At 41.0% G+C, this 19,956-nt stretch overlaps 1 protein-coding gene across 5 annotated transcripts in view; it reads right to left on the reverse strand.

Moving 5' to 3' along the window:
- Nucleotides 1-19,956, reverse strand: part of LOC133474272 (MAM domain-containing glycosylphosphatidylinositol anchor protein 1) — a 271,446-nt gene that overhangs the window by 16,252 nt on the left and 235,238 nt on the right. For 4 of the 5 annotated variants that reach the window (XM_061765795.1, XM_061765794.1, XM_061765796.1 and 1 more), the window contains one exon: nucleotides 12,236-12,372. The exons of the other annotated variant lie outside the window; for it this stretch is intronic. In XM_061765795.1, coding sequence (XP_061621779.1) covers nucleotides 12,236-12,372 — 137 coding nt within the window. The remainder of the gene's footprint in view (nucleotides 1-12,235; nucleotides 12,373-19,956) is intronic. 5 annotated transcript variants of the gene reach the window in all.

The following is a 19,956-nucleotide window of genomic DNA, read 5'->3' on the forward strand; positions in this document are numbered from 1 at the left end:
TGATGACATCATGACATTACTTTATTTAACTGATGTCATTCGATGCATATGAGCCCAAGTTAAAAGTTAAGGACATGCCAAACTTTCTAACAATGGTTGGAGACATTTTGAATTTTACCAAAAGACAGGGAAGGACAGACTAAACAAGTCACATGGTGTAAAGACTGTCTTTAAAAACATTAAAGCCTTTAGAATTAAGGATTTATACATAATAGAGATTATTTCAATAAAAAAAGTAAATTAATCAATTGAACTGCAAGAGCAGAAAAAAGGATGTTGATGATACATTTAGCCTAACAGCATAATTGCTTAAGTCATTTTTGAATGACTCTCTCCGCTGCTCTTTTCTCTCTACACGAACGACTGCACCTCAGCGCACCTGACTGTCAAACTCCTAAAGTTTGCAGATGACACCACTGTCATCGGCCTCATCAAGGACGGTGACGAGTCTGCATATCGACAGGAAGCGGAGCGGCTGGAGCTGTGGTGCGGCCGACACAACCTGGAGCTGAACACGCTCAAGACTGTAGAGATGATCGTGGACTTCGCCACAGCTGCCCCTCACGTTGTCCAGCTGCCTTGGGTCAACCGCCGAGACCTTCAGGTTCCTGGGAATTACAGTCTCTCAGGACCTGAAGTGGGCGACCAACATCAACTCCGTCCTCAAAAAGGCCCAGCAGAGGATGTACTTCCTGCGGCTTCTGAGAAAGCACGGCCTGCCACCGGAGCTGCTGAGGCAGTTCTGCACAGCGGTCATTAAATAAGTCCTGTGTTCTTCCATCACAGTCTGGTTTGGTGCTGCTACAAAAAAGGACAAACTCCGACTGCAACGGACAATCAAAACTGCTGAAAGGATTGTCGCTACCCCCCTACCCACCCTTGAGGACTTGCACGCTGCCAGAACTAAGACAAGAACGTGCAAAATCCTCTCGGACCCTCCGCACCCCGGTCACCAGCTCTTCCAGCTCCTTCCCTCAGGTAGGCGCTACCGATCAATGCAAACTACAACTAGCAGACATTCCAACAGCTTCTTCCCTCTTGCAATCAACTTCTTAAACACCTAACCTACAATTACATTACAACATCCTGGCAATTATTATTATTTTTTTTTTTTACTTGAGTTCGTTGTCACATTTCTGTGGGGCCAATTATACATTACTCGTGCACTCACTGTAGTAGTCTCGCCATGCTGCACTATTTGCATATCTGTTGTTGACCAATACTGGCCACTCATGCCAGAGTAGCATCTGCTGCATTTGCACACTGATTGAGGAGTATCTGCAACATTTGCACAACCAACATTGTCCCAGATTATCGCACTACTTGTCACTTTTAACTGCATACACTCCTCTAAGTCTCGGCGCCCTTTGCACAATGGTCATTGCACCGGACTATTGCAATATTAGTCATTCGAACTGCTCTAAGTGCTAGAGGACTCTGCACAATTGTCAAAAAAAATAAATAAATGTACCGGCATTACCAGATAACTAGCAACCCTTTATTGCTCAGTGACTGTTTTTTGTCAATGTCTTTATGTTTCAGAAGTGTTCTCTGTCAATTGACTGTCTGTTGTCGTACTAGAGCGGCTCCAACTACCGGAGACCAATTCCTTGTGTGTTTTTTGGACATACTTGGCAAATAAAGATTATTCTGATTCTGAATGTTTTTGGAAAACAGGATAAAACCACAACATATTCAACTAACAAGAAAAGTCCAGTCGACCTGATTCAACCTTTAATTACTGCGACCTAGATGACAGTGAATCTACTCAGACCTGAGAATAACACAAGCACATTGGTATTTTTTTCATTGATATTGTGACAGTAAGCAAAAAAAAAGACAACATGATAATGGCATTATACTTGAAATAGAATAATGTATACTGTATACATAAGGAGGTAGATTTATGTGTTGAGTTAATTAGTATTTGTTTTCCAGATTGGTTATTTGATGAACTTGCAAAGCATATATTTCTAATAACCCTAAAGGCATAAAAACCAAAAACAAAAAATAAAAAGGTTTTTTATTTTTTTTCAATATGATGTTGTTATTATTTGATTATAAGCATGTCTGAAGCCAACTAAACCCCTTTGTTTTCAGTTCTCTTGGTTGGTGTAATTCATGACTGACTGATTATTATCAGAAAATAACAATGTAGCCAAAAAGAGACTGAATAGTGCTGCATAGATAAAACCCAATAAAATAAGATTGAACAGCAAGCATTAGTGGGTTAGTCTCATGTTGTAGATTTCAATTTAACGCTTTATAAACTGTATTAATCGCTCCCACTGTTCCTGTCTAGTCAAGCCAGGCTATAGACGTATGTTAGGTAATGTCATAGTATCATATTCAATACGTTAAAAACAAGAAGAATTAGCGGGAATTTTTTTGTGTGCTTAATAGCCTGCATTTGAATAAGAATATGAATTACAAATACAAATACGACTAAATTTAACAATTATATCTAGATTCATGCGGCACGGTGGGCGACTGCTTAGAGCGTCAGCCTCACAGTTCTGAGGACCCGGGTTCAATCCCCGGCCCCGCCTGTGTGGAGTTTGCATGTTCTCCCTGTGCCTGCGTGGGTTTTCTCCGGGCACTCCGGTTTCCTCCCACATCCCAAAAACATGCATTAATTGGAGACTCGAAATTGCCCGTAGGCGTGACTGTGAGTGCGAATGGTTGTTTGTTTGTATGTGCCGTGCGATTGGCTGGCAACCAGTTCAGGGTGTATCCCGCCTCCTGCCCGATGACAGCTGGGATAGGCTCCAGCACGCCCGCGACCCTAGTGAGGAGAAGCGGCTCAGAAAATGGATGGATGGATCTCGATTCATTATTAAAGATGAATATTTACTGTGCTCCACTATTGCCATGAGAGATGGACTTCACATATGCAGCCTCCTCGGTTGCCAAGGAGACAACGCTTCCCTCACATGGGTCCCTCTCATCCATTTTGCTTTACGAGTCTCGATACGACGGATATTTAAGGTGTAGTAATCACTTTATTGATGTTGCAAATATATGTGCTACATGATTTTATTTTTCCTTCTTCGACCCATATACTCTCATTGCATAACGATATAGGTTTTTGTGTGAGCGGGCACATTTTTACAATTTTGATACTGTTGGGAAACTCCTTTCTATATTATTGGGATGAACTCTAGGAAACATCATTGATGACATGTTCCTAGTTTATTCCTTGCAAAAATGAGAAGAGAATGTACAGAGCAGATGTACAGAATGTGGTATAAAAGGTCACGACAACTACTGTCACACTAAACATAAGCCGCCTCGTGATCAAAAACATACAACCCCAATTCCAATGAAGTTGGGACGTTGTGTTAAACATAAATAAAAGCAGAATACAATGATTTGCAAATCATGTTCATCCTATATTTAATTGAATACACCACAAAGACAAGATATTTAATGTTCAAACTGATAAACTTTATTGTTTTTTAGCAAATAATCATTAACTTAGAATTTTATGGCTGCAACATGTTCCAAAAAAGCTGGGACAGGGTCATGTTTACCACTGTGTTACATCACCTTTTCTTTTAACAACATTCAATAAACATTTGGGAACTGAGGACAATAATTGTTTAAGCTTTGTAGTTGGAATTGTTTCCCATTCTTGCTTGATGTACAGCTTCAGCCGTTCTACAGTCCGGGGTCTCCATTGTCGTATTTTACGCTTCATAATGCGCCACACATTTTCAATGGGAGACAGGTCTGGACTGCAGGCAGGCCAGTCTAGTAGCCGCACTCTTTTACTAAAAAGCCACGCTGTTGTAACACATGCAGAATGTGATTTGGCATTGTCTTGCTGAAATAAGCTTGGGCGTCCATGAAAAAGACCTTGCTTGGATGGCAGCTTATGTTTCTCCAAAACCCGTACGTACCTTTCAGCATTAATGGTGCCTTCACAGATGTGTAAGTTACCCATGGCATTGGCACTAACACAGCCCCATTCCATCACAGATGCTGGCTTTTGAACTTTGCGTCCATAACAGTCCGGATGGTTCTTTTCCTCTTTGGCCCGGAGGACATGATGTCCACAATTTCCAAAAATAATTTGAAATGTGGACTCGTCGGACCACAGAACACTTTTCCACTTTGCATCAGTCCATCTTAGATGAGCACGGGCCCAGAGAAGCCGGCGGGGTTTGTAGGTGTTGTTGATAAATGGCTTTTGCGTTGCATAGTAGAGGTTCAAGTTGCACTTCCGGCTGTAGCGCCGAACTGTATTTATTGACATTGGTTTTCTGAAGTGTTCCTGAGCCCATGTGGTGATATCCTTTACACATTGATGTCGATTTTTGATGCAGCGCCGCCTGAGGGATTGAAGGTCACGGGCATTCAATGTTGGTTTTCGGCCTTGCCGCTTACATGCAGTGATTTCTCCATATTCTCTGAACCTTTTGATGGTATTATGGACCGTAGATGATGAAATTCCTAAATTCCTTGCAATTGTACGTTGAGGAACATTGTCCTTAAACTGTTCGACTATTTTCTCATGCACTTGTTCAATTGTTTACAGTAACGTGGAACATAATTTAGTAGAATAAGTTGGGACAATGAACCACATGCTGATTCGCCAAGTCTACAGGCAAATACTTGAACTGATCAGTGTCGGAAAGTAACAGTTAAAAAAACAGCGTTATTGTGTTCAAGCAACAGGTAATCTCATTGACTACTATTTCAACTGTTACAATGCTGTTACCATTACAGACAGTATAATTTTGTGTAATCCGACTTGGCTCACTTAGTCAGGCACAGGACGGAACTACAAACAAAGTGTTTGTTTTTCCCCCGATTGTCCTTCTTTGGTGAGGAGGGGGATGTGACAGACATACAAGTTATTCATTTATGAAGGAGTAAGTTTGCTACTAATTCAATTACTTAAAAAAAACTAACTAATTACTTTGTTAATTGGATTAAACAGACTTGTGTACATACATTATACCACAATTAGCACATTGCACGCAATGTTTGATGCAATCTATTCTGATTTGACCCATGCTGTGGGAAAGGTGGAGAACGTTGATATAAAAGAGTATGTATTTCCTTATGAATATCCATCAACATATTGGCCACGTGTGCATGGTTACACAGTAATGCAACGATATTGCATTATTATTGTGTGATCAATGCGTAATGTGGCCAATGAACAGAAAACATTAAGAAAAAAAGCATGACGTGAAATGAATGTATTTTGTCTGCAAGGTGTTCTCCATGTGAGCCACATGCATTAGAAATGAACCTGAGCTTGTGTGTGTGAGTTTACTGCAGGCGCTCATTACATTGCTCAATCAATACACCGCTGAGATGGCCTAACACCCCAGGGGTGTGTACCTCTGCTTGTGCACGCTTTCAGACTTATGCCAATGTTCTCCATACTGGTGAAGGAAGCACATTGCGACAGAAATAAATGTAATGAAGGGCCCGTGCACCCCCCAGCTGAGGTCTTCCATCTACATTCATCATGGATTCGATTTCCCCCATGCATGCACACACTGACAGAATCAGAAATCATTACAATACAACTTGCAGGTATCCTCTGCACATAAATAAACATGTTAATTAACCTGTCATAGCTAATTGCTGCAGGGGATAGGAGACTGCTGTGTGTGTGCATCCGTATATGTGTATGCGAATGTAAGTGGCTCTAACACAGTGCTTATGCAGGTGGATATGATTTTTTTTTAGACTGATGTTTGATTAAACAATGTGTGAGGGTCTTGTTTTCTTGTATTACTGTGGACGAAGTACCCAGAATAGACTGTCCCTCTTGAGGACAGAACGTCACAGTCACAAAAAGAAAGTACATTGAAATGAGAAAAGTGTCAGAATTTGTTGTTTGTGTGCATGCGTGTGTGTGGAGGGGTGTGGTGGTGGGTGAGGGGGGATGGGGGGTGGTATATTATGGAGCCATTAGTCATCAGCTTTGCAATGTGATGTCGTGCAAAACAGACCAGGGCAAGACTCAGCACTGTGTTCCAACATAGGGTCAGAGAGAGGGTGATAGACACAATCGAAAATACAACCCCAATTCCAATGAAGTTGGGACGTTGTGTTAAACATAAATAAAAACAGAATACAATGATTTGCAAATCATGTTCAACCTATATTTAATTGAATACACTACAAAGACAAGATATTTAATGTTCAAAATGATAAACTTTATTGTTTTTAGCAAATAATTATTAACTTAGAATTTTATGGCTGCAACATGTTCCAAAAAAGGTGGCAAAAAAAGACTGAGAAAGTTGAGGGATGCACATCAAACATCTGTTTGGAACATCCCACACATGAACAGGATAATTGGGAACAGGTGGTTGCCATGATTGGGTATAAAAGGAACTTCCCTGAATTGCTCAGTAATTCACAAGCAAAGACGGGGCGAGGTTCACCTCTTTGTGAACAAGTGCGTGAGAAAATAGTCCAACAGTTTAAGGACAATGTTCCTCAACGTATAATTGCAAGGAATTTAGGGATTACATCATCTACGGTCCATAACATCATCAAAAGGTTCAGAGAATCTGGAGAAATCACTGCATGTAAGCGGCAAGGCCGAAAACCAACATTGAATGCATGTGACCTTCGATCCCTCAGGCGGCACTGCATCAAAAACCGACATCAATGTGTAAAGGATATCACCACATGGGCTCAGGAACACTTCAGAAAACCAATGTCAGTAAATGCAGTTCGGTGCTACATCCGTAAGTGCAACTTAAAACTCTACTATGCAAAGCAAAAGCCATTTATCAACAACACCCAGAAACGCTGCCGGCTTCTCTGGCCCCGAGGTCATCTCAGATGGACTGATGCAAAGTGGAAAAGTGTTTGGTGATCCGACGAGTCCACATTTCAAATTGTTTTTGGAAATTGTGGATGTCGTGTCCTCCGGGGAAACGAACCATCCGGACTGTTATGGATGCAAAGTTTAAAAGCCAGCATCTGTGATGGTATGGGGTTGTGTTAGTGCCAATGGCATGGGTAACTTACACATCTGTGAAGAAACCATTAATGCTGAAAGGTACATACAGGTTTTGGAGAAACATATGCTGCCATCCAAGCAACGTCTTTTTCATGGACGCCCCTACTTATTTCAGCAAGACAATGCCAAACCACATTCTGTACATCAAGCAAGAATGTGAAAGAATTCCACCTACAAAGCTTAAACAATTAGTGTCCTCAGTTCCCAAATGTTTATTGAATGTTTTTAAAAGAAAAGGTGATGTAACATGACCCTGTCCCAGCTTTTTTTGAATGTGTTAGGGCCATAAAATTCTAAGTTAATGATTATTTGCTAAAAACAATAAAGTTTATCATTTTGAACATTAAATATCTTGTCTTTGTAGTGTATTCAATTAAATATAGGTTGAATATGCGTTGCAAATCATTGTATTATGTTTTTATTTATGTTTAACTTCATTGGAATTGTACATAGTAATAATAATTTGACCCATTTCTACCACTACATCATGCAGTTATCCATCAAGCTATGCCTACAACCTGCATCTTCCCTGAAGTGTCATGTGTTATTTGGGCTACAGTGTCTCTGTCATGGTGACCCACGCGCAATGCCTGCAGTGGGTGATGGTGTGTTGGGCGACCCCATGGCCAGTCTCACAGCTGGACTCGCTAGTAGGGAATGGCTAGGAGCTCCTAATGTGCTCGCAGTCCGGCTTTGGCGCTGTCCAGAACGCCATCGTCCACTCCGTGAATGTCCATGGGTCACCATAATAGAAACACTTCATGGAAATGTAATTTTGCTACTTACGTTCGCTAGGCTGCATGCTCGCTCTACCACGGCGGGGTCATCCAATATGTCAGCGCCTTACTGTGTTGTTGGTCCCCACATACGTAACAGAGACACTTACGGCAAAGTTAACTGTTTACTGAAAACAGTGCCAAACATTATCTGCCTTTAGTTGACTACAGACACCTGAGCATACGCCGTCTGAACGAACGTATTTGATTGACAGGTGAAGCACTCGTTTCCACTACTTTTTAAAAAAAACTTCTCTGTAGTGGGTCAAATTTAAAAGACATATTTTGCCCCTTTAGAGTCCCTTTAAGGTTAATTGCTCTGATTAGTTCTAATTCATCCACAAATTGTTTAACAGACTATATGGATTTCACTGGGCACCGGGAAACCATTCCAAAACATACTATTATGGCAAAGACACCAATATGACATATGCTTCGAGGTTTATTTTTGTAACAATGGGATAAATGGAATTAATAACCTTGTCAGCAGTAGGCTACTTACCAAGATATATTTACATTTTCAAGAAAGATTAAAAATGGTGTACAGTATATGTGTCAATTCCATGTGCAAATAATCTTCTGTGAGCTCATAATTATTTAATCTACAACTTTTCTTTCACTTGTGGTGAATTTCCTATGAAAAATGTCTCAAATTCCAAACAATATCTGATGGATTCCTTTTATTCCAACCAGCCTCCAGAGCATACCCCCTCACCCCCACACTACATAGGAAGCTTTCCTCTTGGGAAATAGGCAGACGAGAGGAACCCCCCAGTAGGTGCATGCAATACTGTGTAATACCAGGGAAATAAAAGCTTCATAAATTCTTTATTTTTGTGTCTCTTAGAGCGCTATGTATTTATTTTCCATATACAGGCCCTTTCTAAAAAATTTGAATATCATGGAAAAGTTTAGTTATTTCCATAATTCCATTCAAAAAGTTAAACTTTCATAGATTATAGATTCAGGGCCCACAATTTAAAGCACTTATTTGTTTATTTTTACATACTTTGGGCTTCCAGCTCATAAAACCCACGAAATCAGGAATTCAAAAAAATAGAATACTGTGAAAAATCAGCCCAAATTTTGTAGGCCACAAATGTTTTTAACTGAGTGTCATACACTAATCATTGACTAAAATCAAATCACCTGCACGGGTTTCCCCAGGTGTCATTAAATTGCTTCAGTTGGGTTCAATATGGGGATTTGACAAATGGTCAGAAGACCATCCTTGATACCCTGGGTATGGGTAAGCCACAAAGGTTCATAGCTAAGGAGGCTGGCTGTGTCCAAGCATATCAATGGAAGGACAAAATGTGGCAGGAGAAGATGCACCAGCAAAAGAGATCACCATGGGCTTCAGCAGATTAACAGAGTGGAATGAGGCGGGAGCCACAGATTAAAAAAACACCACATTCAGACGCATCCTGGAGATGGGCTACAACTGTCGGGTTCCTTGGGTCAAGCCACGTCTGAGCCTGAGCCAACGTAGGAAGCATCTCAACTGGGCCAAGTAGAAGAAGGACTGGACTGTTGGCCAATGGTCCATGGTCCTCTTTTCCGATGAGAGTAAAGTGTGCCTTTCATTTGCGAATCAAGGTCCGAGGGTTTGGAGGAAGACGGGTGAAGAACAGAACCCAAGCTACTTGAGATCCAGTGTGCAATATCCACAGTCGGTCATGATTTGGGGTGCAATGTCCAGTGCAGGTGTTGGTAAACTCTGCTTTCTTAAATCCAAGGTCACCGCAACAGAATGTTTTAGAGGACTTCATGATTCCTTCTGCTGAGGATCTGTATGCAGATGCAGATTCCATCTTCCAGCAGGACCCGGCCCCTGCCCATACCACCAGAAGCACCAAAACCTGGTTTGATGCCCATACCATCACAGTGCTTGCCTGGCCAGCCTACTCGCTGGATCTAAACCACAGGCTGATTGCTTCAATGCCATGGCGCATCCAGGCAGTGATTAAAGCAAAGGGATTCCCAACCAAGTATTGAAGATAAACATATCGTTTTGAAAGTATCACATTTTGATTGATTTAATGTGACCCTAATTTCTTTCATTTTTCTCTACAAAAACTGAGAAGTAAATGGTGATTTCTTCATAGTATTTCAATTTTTTGAATTCCTGATTTCATGGGTTTTATGAGCTGGAAGACCAAATTATGTAAAAATGAACAAATAAATACTTGAAATTCTTTAAATTGTGGGCCCTAAATCTATAATCTATCAAAATTTTACTTTTCAAATGGAATTATGGAAATAAATAAACTTTTCCATGATATACAAATTTTTGGGAAAGGGTCTGTATATGAGTGACAATAAATGATACCATACCATACGGTACTCGCTGTAGAGTTGCGACATGCCGTGGGTCAATTCAGAGACAATCAACAAGTAGTCCCGAGCTCACTCCTACAGATGACTGTGTCACAAATTTAGGTCAAGCCGTGGCTTGCATTCAACATACCTGTAGGTGAGTGTAAAGTTGCAGGGGCAAGTAAGATCACCGCACAAAAACACATAATTGCATGCACTAAAAGCAATGAAACAAGTTTTAAGATATGACAAAAAAAAATGAATAAAATACTAACACCAGCACTTTTTTCAGAGATTGTAAACAGAAGCAACCAATGTGATTTTTCATATATGCAAGACCCCACAGAATTTACTTCAAATACTACTAAGACGAATATTTGAAGTGGCACGGCAACTTTTTCCCCCCGCATTCTTTGAGATAATGATCTTGAATTCATTTTTCAACTGCAGTCTTACGAACGCCAACATACTCGCACATTACTGCTCTACTCGTCTTTCTATCCCTAGATCGGACTACAGGATTTTAGCCCCGATACTGGCTCTGATTTCCCAGATCAGGCTCGACAGATTGTGTGACATAATACACAACCAATGATTTGGCCCTACCACACCAAAATGAAAAGTCTAGCATGTTTGATTTTTTGGGTTTTGGGTTTGATCTTCAATCCAATGCGACATATCAGCGACAAACTCTCCGACAGCGCACCTTGACATCAACGAATAGGATTGTCTATTGTGACCGTATGTTGTCAACATACATACTTGCACTCCTTTGTCAACATTTATTCAGACGGACAAATCAATATTTACCAAAACTTTAGAGCATGATAAGACAAAATGCCGGCATGTTTACGTACAACCGTTAGTCCTAGCACTAGCTTGATAGGCTACATATCGTTATGTTGCCTGCTTGCGAGCCATATCATACTAAAACTATGTGAACATACCTGAAGCAATCCTTGAATGAACGTCCTCGCCCGATCACTGGTGATGACCAGCTTGCGAGCCGTATTATATTAAAACTATGTGAACATACCTGAAGCAATCCTTGAATGAACGTCCTCTCCCGAGCACCGGTGATGACCATCTCACGTTTTTCCTAATTCTGTTCTACGCCTCCCCCCCCCCCCCCCCCACACACACACACAATACACTGACACAAGCCATTGTTGTTGTCATCGCCATGGTAACAAGTGTATCCGGTCGTGTTGACCGGTGTTTTCTGATTCCCCCTCTCCGACAGTGTTTGATTTGACAAGATGAAGCCCAGTGATCGTAAAAGACAGGATGTGGTGGTATCATAAAACATGTCGTGTAGTGTTGCCACTGTCAGACCGAGTTACGGCGAGATTTTATGGTAGTAGTCTGACAGTGCAGTCATGAAAGACCAAATTTGTCTTGTAGTCTGATCCAGGCTGGATGGAATGTGGAAAAATAAATAAATCACTATGACCCAGGCTGCCTTCTGCCATGTAACATGACAACTTATTCTTCTTCGCTGTCAGAGTTGCATCATCTTCTTTTTTGGCTTCTTCTACAGTTTGCATCAAAGAACAGCTACTACTTTTAAAGATGCTAAATACAGTTTCTTAATAACCGATAAATACCATTTGGAATGTTACTATTAACCACCTAAGATATTATCACGGTTTATTGATAAACCATTTTGTTCCTAATAGTTAGTTCTGTTAGGAAGTGATTAGCCCGACCCTCAAGAAGGTTAGGATTGAAGTTCAATTGTAAAAGCTGCGCTTACTTTCTTGTGATGCAGAAAATTACAGGTGGTGCATTTTGATTCACTTGACATTCAAACTGCCATCTAGCACAAAAAAATCGCAATAAAAAGAAGAAAGCGGAGTCCCTTCAGTAAAAACACAAAGAGAAGGTTGTTCCGACGACTCTAGCAAAACCAAATTTTTGTCTTTTTCAAAGAATCTCTGGAGTGACATTTGTCACTTGTCCCCCCAAAAAAAGAAAATCTAAAAATCATTTTTATTATTATTTCTATTCAGCATAGTACAAATGATCCACGGCCATGACATGCATGATAGGTATAGCCGTACTTTTGCTGTTGTTTTTTAAAGAATGAATTCAAATGAGAAACAATAGCAATGGGATAGTGTGATCATTATGATTTTACCTGGAATGGTCCACTTGGAGTGATGTCAAAGTATGCTTTCTTCCAGTCGGGGCCCTGATGACCTGATTTGGTCCACAACATGGAGTCCACTGAGGCGATGCCAATGCTCCTTACTCTCAAAAGAGCATTAAGAGTTCCTGTAAAAAGACATGGCATATTTAGAAAATGTACAAAAAGCTGACTAAATACATTCATTCAACATACCACAGTCTAATGACATAAAATTCAACAGCAGTATCTTACTACAAAATTAGAAAAGTAGCATATTTTATACAGTACTTTTGTATTGGGTCTCATTATGTTGTAATTGTTTGAGTGTTGCATGATGTCCTCATGTTTTCATGCTTTTTTTAGGTTCTCTGGCTTCTTTGCACATTCCAAAAACATGTATTTTAGGTTAAATGAAGACTAAATTGTTCATGGATGTAAATACGAGTGTGAATGGTTGTTTGTCTATACTGTATATGTATGAGCCCTATGATTGGCTGGTAATCAGTCCAGGGTGCAATCCCGCCTCTCACCCAAAGCCAGCTGTAGGCTTCAGCTCACCCACAACCCTTGAGCACAAGTGCTACAGAAAAAAGATGGATCCTTAGATTTTAATGTTGTGGCTTTGATATTCAATTTCAAAGGTTGAAACATTTTAAGATACTAACCCATGTATGATGGCTCATTTCCACCCACATATTGAACGCTACTCATATACAGTGCCTCCACCATGCTTCAGAGATGAGCTTGTGTGTTTTGGATCATAAGCAGATCCTTTTTTCTCCATACTTTAGCATTTCCATCACTTTAGTAGAGGTTAATCTTGGTCTCATCAGTCCATAAAACTTTGTCCTGAAACTTAGGTGACTCATCTCTGTACTACCTTGCAAAATCCAATCTTTGCAAAATCCAATCTGGTATTGTGATATCTTCACCCCTGGTCTGTGGAGGTTGGCAGTGATGTCACAGACTGTTGTCTTTGGGTGTTTCTTTACAGCTCTCACAATGTTTCTGTCATCAACTGCTGTTGATACCCTTGGCCGACCTGTTTGTTGTCTGTTCCACTGTACACCAGTAGTTTATTTCTTTTTCAGGACATTCCAACTTGTTGTATTGGCTAGGCCCAAATGTTTGTGCAATAGCTCTGATCGATTTTCCCTTTTCTCTCAGCTTCAAAATGGTTTGCTTTGCCCCCATAAACAGCTCTATAGTCTTCATCTTTGCTTAACAGCAAATGCAGTTTTCACAGGTGAAACCCAAAGTTAAAAACAAGCACTATCTAATGTTTAAACAATCAATCTAAAAGGCAACACCTGAGCAACTAGAAACACCAGTCACATGTTCCAATACTTTTGCTCACTTGAAAAGTGGGTGGCTTCAAACAAAAGCTGCTCTGTGCAGAGTTGTTTAACACATCTAGATGTAAATACCATGAAATAAGAGCTGGAATTCTGAACTTTTGTCTCATATTTATCTTTTGATCTGAAAAACAAATGTCTTCAGTATACAAAAAAAAACAAAGGAATTGACCTTGCCTTTTGGGAGTGGGGGCTGTAATTGGCCATTGTACTATGTGCTGCCCATTTCACCAAACATATTACATAAAACATGATCAATCTGCGTCCATCGACACACAGCATTGCTTACCTACCTGCGTATGTATATGTATGTGTGCACGTGTGCGTGTGTGTGTGAGCTGCCTTGGTGCTAGCCAATCAGAGGGAGAGGAGGGCGGGTTATCCTTCCAAAAATACAAGAGACTTTTTTTCCGGACTCGATAAATTGTCATTGTTGTGGTAACACCTGGCGCGCCGCTCATGACGCAGCGAGCCGCTGACGGAAAGGCTTTGGATCCGTAGATGCACTTTAGGGAAAGTTAACTATTTATTACATTTGCTAGCCCGGGAGCTAACTAGCTAGCGAACTAAGGAGTTAAACAGCTAGCTCTAGCTCGCTTGATCGTGGCGACATCGTTTAAAAAATGTCACTAATTGGCTGACCACAGTCCGCCTCCGGACCCAGAAACAGTCTCATCGCACCACACCATAGCCAACAAAGAAGTTCAGTGAAAGACTAAGAAAGATCAGAAAATGACTGATAAAGCAAGGGAAAATTGGGAACAAATGGTGCTTAAAATTGAACGATCCATGTCATTTTTGTTTGTACTTATCTGTGGGAAGTTCCCACTGGGAATACTTATTAAAAGTGCATAAAATGTGAAACGCCATTATGAACCAAAAGAAACAGTTCAGTTGTTAAGATTTATTCAATTCAAATATTTAAAATTGTTTGAGACTTCAATGTTGTGTCATGATGTCAAAACATATTCTGACTTTTTTATTTTTCTTAATTACTTTATTTGAACACGTATAACGTTCTCTTTTTATTTACTTGCTCTTATTGTGAAATGCAGTTTTATTATTATTATTATTATTTTATTATACTTTTATTTAGTAAATGACAGAACATTATAAAGTTGTGTTCATATGTTTGATTACCAGGACAGAATTTGTAAGATGTGTACAATTCTTTATTATAGTCTAATATCATTATATCAGTGGTATTAAAAAAATGGTTTATCGTGAATGTTTTTGGGAAAATTTATTGTTGTAAGAAAATTTAAAAAGTCTCTTAACACATGCATAGGCAGTGGTGCTAAGGTATTTTATGTGTTTCCATTTGGTGGAAGTCTGTTTTTTTGCAAGAAGATTTATCGCCTCCATATGCCCACAAATGTTCTCCTTACTCTCACGGGTGACATTTGCATGTTTTGGAGGTAATGTGACTCAAACCTTGAAAAAAAATCTAGTTAGTAAGCAATTAATGTTGTAGTCTGTCACAAGGGATGTGTGCCAAGGGTAAATGACACCAAGATTATGTATTGTGAGTGAATCAGTGGAAGATTCTAAAATCATGTTGCTTAAACTTTATTCAATTGCATTATTGCATGTGTTGTACTAAATTACTACACTTGAAAAATCAGATGTGGTAATACAACATGTCCTAGCTGGGCCAGTGCAGACCTCTGAAGTAAAGACAATTATGACTTTTTGTCACTGAGAGTGTAGTATCTTGCTCGCCTGACCTCTGATTCAGTTAGCACTCAGTGACAGTGTGAATGTAAGTGTGAATGGTTGTCTGTATCGATGTGCCCTGTGACTGACTAGTGACCTATCCAGGGCTTGCATTTCACCTGTAGACTCCAGCTCCTCACAAATCCGGACAGGATCTCCACACTGTACTGTCACAATTGTGGAGCTAAACAACAAATGAAAACATGCCATTATGTTGACAACGAGGCTGTCCACTGACCGCTACACCCATTGTATTCAAGACAAGCCATGGCTCACAAAACAATGATGACAAAAAATGATGCCTTCACTTTGGTTTAATGATCCAAGTCTCAACACACTTGGATTAGGAAAGCAACAGGCTTGATAGCCATCATACGAAGCCATTAGAACATATGGACATTCAGAGCATGAAAGTTAATATGGTGATTAAAAAAGGCAAGTTTAGAAGCCACATGCCACAACCCGTTCATGATGGGTGCCATGCTTACTTGACATTTTTGAAGGGAATTTGAGTGGATGTAACACACGAAATACACAAAGGCTAATTCTTACTTTCACCTTCTCTGTGCTATCATTACAAAAGCCGACACACACACGCACACAGGCACCCACCCACACACACAGTGAACCAGAGAGGTGTCTATATACTGTGGTAAGGGTGACTGTACTGTGGGGTTCTTATAAAAGCAGTGGACAGCACAGCTCTAGTAGAGCTTTTTGCAGGGTAAACACACACACGCACGCACACACACACACCAGCACACACACACACACACACATTAGTGGTGCAACTGTTCTATTTGGCCAAACAGAAATATGCTGACATCGATTCTCTCCTCGGTCTGACCCTCATTGGCCTTGAGGCTTTTAGAACAAACACAAAACCCAGCAAACAAACATGTCTCCCGCTGTGATATGCAGCAAACACTGGACCTCATGCTAACCGTTCAATCAGCTATTTTTGCTTGTATGTTTTCAGGGATTTCTGCTGCCCGAAGTGGTCATCATAGGCCATAGAGAAAATAATTACATACAATATTTTATGAGAGCATTATTGTTTAGTGCCATGGTTATAAAGCATAGACAACAAATATATAATAAATAATGAAGTCTAACTGAAAAACTAAAGTTGAGCGCCCACAAGGTCAAATTTTGACCAATTTCACACAAAACATTCAAACCGCAAGATATCACACAATCACTCAGTTCAGTTCAGTGCAAATCAAATATTTAATCCATGCGTGTTTTGCTCTCCCTTTGGATTTTTTTCTTGCGACAACCAGAACCTACATTGCAAAGTGATTCACAAGGTGACTAAACTTTTTTTTAACCAGTTTTTATCACGTTGCCATTCATTCATCTTCCGTTCCGCTTATCCTCACTAGGGTCGCGGGCGTGCTGGAGCCTATCCCAGCTATCTCTGGGCAAAAGGCGGGGTACACCATGAACTGGTCGCCAGCCAATCGCAGGGCACATATAAACAAACAACCATTCGCACTCACATTCATACCTATGGGCAATTTAGAGTCTTCAATTAACCTACCCTGCATGTTTTTGGGATGTGGGAGGAAACCGGAGTACCCGGAGAAAACCCACACAGGCACGGGGAGAACATGCAAACTCCACACAGGTGGGGCCGGGATTTGAACCACAGTCCTTAGAACTGTGAGGCAGATGTGCTAACCAGTCAACCACTGTGCTGCTATCATGTTACCAGTGCCTGTCATATATTTACTGCCTGTGCAGTAAGCAAAAGTTTCATGCTGGCGACAATTTATCCCTGTAACTGATTCTTTTTATTTTCATTTCCTATGTATTTTTTGGGGAAATCTTAAAACGGTTGTGTGTTTGACCTTCAAGCTTCCACTGCACTCATAACAATGACTAACATTGTTATTTTAAGCACTTAAAGTTGCTTACCATCTCAGCCAGGCACTATTCAACATATGCCCAAAAATTTTTCCTGATGTAAATCACACTGGAATTATTTTAATTAAAAATCTCAACCAAACGAATGTACAAGTGAAGGATCATTTAAATAACCATTCCTTTGCCTTCCATCACTGTGGCATCAAAAGAATATGACGGTTCCAAGTCAGCTTGCCAATTGGCACTGTGCGAAAATGGAGACAAACTAAACCAGGACCGCAGAAACTTCATTAAATATTGTTTATGTGCTGCTGCCAGTGAAGTTGCATTAAGGAGAACTAAACTACCGTATTTTCACGACCATAAGGCGCACTTAAAAGTCTTAAATTTTCTCCAAAATGGACGGGGCGCGCCTTACGTGTGCACCGAGTTCCAAAATCTGTAAATATTGTTGTGTGACTTTGATGAGCGCTCCGCTTGACTGACCGGGAGCATTTCCTGCCGACAGGCTGCTTATATAGAGGAAAGGCGGACGTGACTGAGTACAGCATGCGGACGTTAAAGGGGGAAGGGTGCGGGACAGAGGACGATAAAGGCACGCCTCCTGTAGGTATATAGCACCGGGGTGTGCATTGTGCAAAACAACATCGGTTTGGCTAAGGACCCCCGAAAATGGCAGCTACAAAGAGACACGCTATCAGTTACGCGGAGGAACATGGGAATCGAGCAGCCGTGAGAGAATTCAAGATCAACGAATCCATGGTTCGCAAGTGGAGGAAGCAGGAAAACGAGCTTCGTCAAGTCAAGAAGACGAAGCTGAGTTTCCGCGGAAACAAGGCGAAGAAGTTGGAAGACCAACTCGAGCAATGGATTAATGAGCAAAGAACAGCCGGGAGAAGCGTCTCTACAGTCACCATTCGATTGAGTGCAATAACTCGGAACTTGCCATCATTCTGGGAGGCTTGACGAAAGAACTCCAACCGCTGGACATCGGTGTAAACAGGGCGTTCAAAGTGAAGTTGCAAGCGGCGTGGGAGCGATGCATGACAGATGGCGAACACAGCTTTACTAAGACTAGGAGGCAGCACCGGGCGAGTTACGCCACAATTTGTGAATGGATTGTGGATGCTTGGGCTAACGTGTCTGCTTGCACTGTTGTTCGAGCTTTCGTAAAAGCTGCACGGCAACGAGACTGACTCCGACGAGTACGAGAGGGAACCTGGCGTGTTTGATGGGGAACTTGCCCAGCTGTTCATTTCGGATTCAGAAGATGAGGACTTTGATTGATTTTTGGATGAGGATTGATCAAAAAATAACGTGATTACATTGTTAAATACTTCAATAAAGTACAACCGAACTCAGTTTTGCTCCCGCTGCCTTTTTAAAAACATTGTTTTAGCGTGAATGCATGGTACCGTATGTTAAAGCATATTTCACAGACATAAAACACCTGAAGCAATCCGGAATTTTTTATTCTGATCCTCCAAAACAAATGTCCTTAAATTAGCTTAAATACAAAACACGATTGATGAATATTGTATATATTTTTTTTTACTTTTTTTGTTCCCACACACATCTTCTCTTTTATCCTAAATATTGAGCATGTTTAACATTTACGACTGTTGACTACAACTTTTTCTGATTTAGATCGTTGCGAAACTGAACAACACACAGTATTTTAAACGCTGGAAATGTGTCATGATTAATGCCCTGCAGTTCCTCTTTTGGAGCTTGGGTGGAGCTTTGTGCCCCACCCTCCCCACTCTCTCTCTCTCCCCAGCAATTACCACCTCCTCGCCCGCGCACCTGTTCCCAATCAGCACTCATCACTGCCTGAATATAAGCCTGCCTGACCCAGGGATCTGGCGTCAGAGTATTCTCACTCGTTTGTGGTACACAGGCCGACTCTGGTGTGTAAGTTATTATCCGACGACCCGCACCTGTACTCACCCACTTGTGTTCTCTTCCGCTTCCAGTGCTCCTCCCGTGCACCCCACTTCGCTGCCCGCTCCAGCCACGGCGTCAATCTCTTCCACCTTCTCGCGTTCCCGCTTCCTACACATTTCTTGTTCCTACGGACCACTATCATGCCTTGGATACACAAACTCTGAGCCACTTCTAAATAAAGCACTCTCATCTACTCCCTCCACCTCAGTCTGCTTTTGGGTCCAGTCCAATTAGATACGATTACGTATCGTGACACAATGCAGGCTTTAAAATGAATAACTGGCTAAATTAGTTTTATACAACTGTCACAACTCCCTTGCAGTACTTTTGTATTGTCCACATTTCCATGCACATTTCATATATTCCACATTAATGCAAAGGCACACTTGTAGTGATAATGTCTTAGTTGGTCCCCACTTTTAATAACCATTAATTTCAACCTCCCCTTGTTCCACAAGATGACAATTGTTTGGATTAGGGTACCCTATTGTTAGCGAGCCTTTGTGAGCATGTGTTATTATTTGTGCAAGTTTTGTGATGCTCTAGTGGAAATACTGGAGGTGTGTGTGTGTGAGTGTCTGTCTGTGTTGAGTTCTGCAGGCTCCGAGCTGGATGCCTTCTAGCTGTGTGACAGCATATTGTGAAGGACAGTTTACCCAAGTGACTGATTGTGTTGTGCCATTGCCATATATCACACACCCATGGCGGCCCTCTAAAACACACACACACACACACACAAACAAAGGCACAAGTGTAAACTAAACTAAACTATTGTCAAAAGTCAAAACTATCAAGCTCTACCAGTGTAGGTCACGCACAAAGTTGAGATTTGGGATTGGATCT

The sequence above is a fragment of the Phyllopteryx taeniolatus genome, chromosome 2, assembly GCF_024500385.1.
Source record: "Phyllopteryx taeniolatus isolate TA_2022b chromosome 2, UOR_Ptae_1.2, whole genome shotgun sequence".
NCBI classification, from domain to species: Eukaryota; Metazoa; Chordata; class Actinopteri; order Syngnathiformes; family Syngnathidae; genus Phyllopteryx; species Phyllopteryx taeniolatus.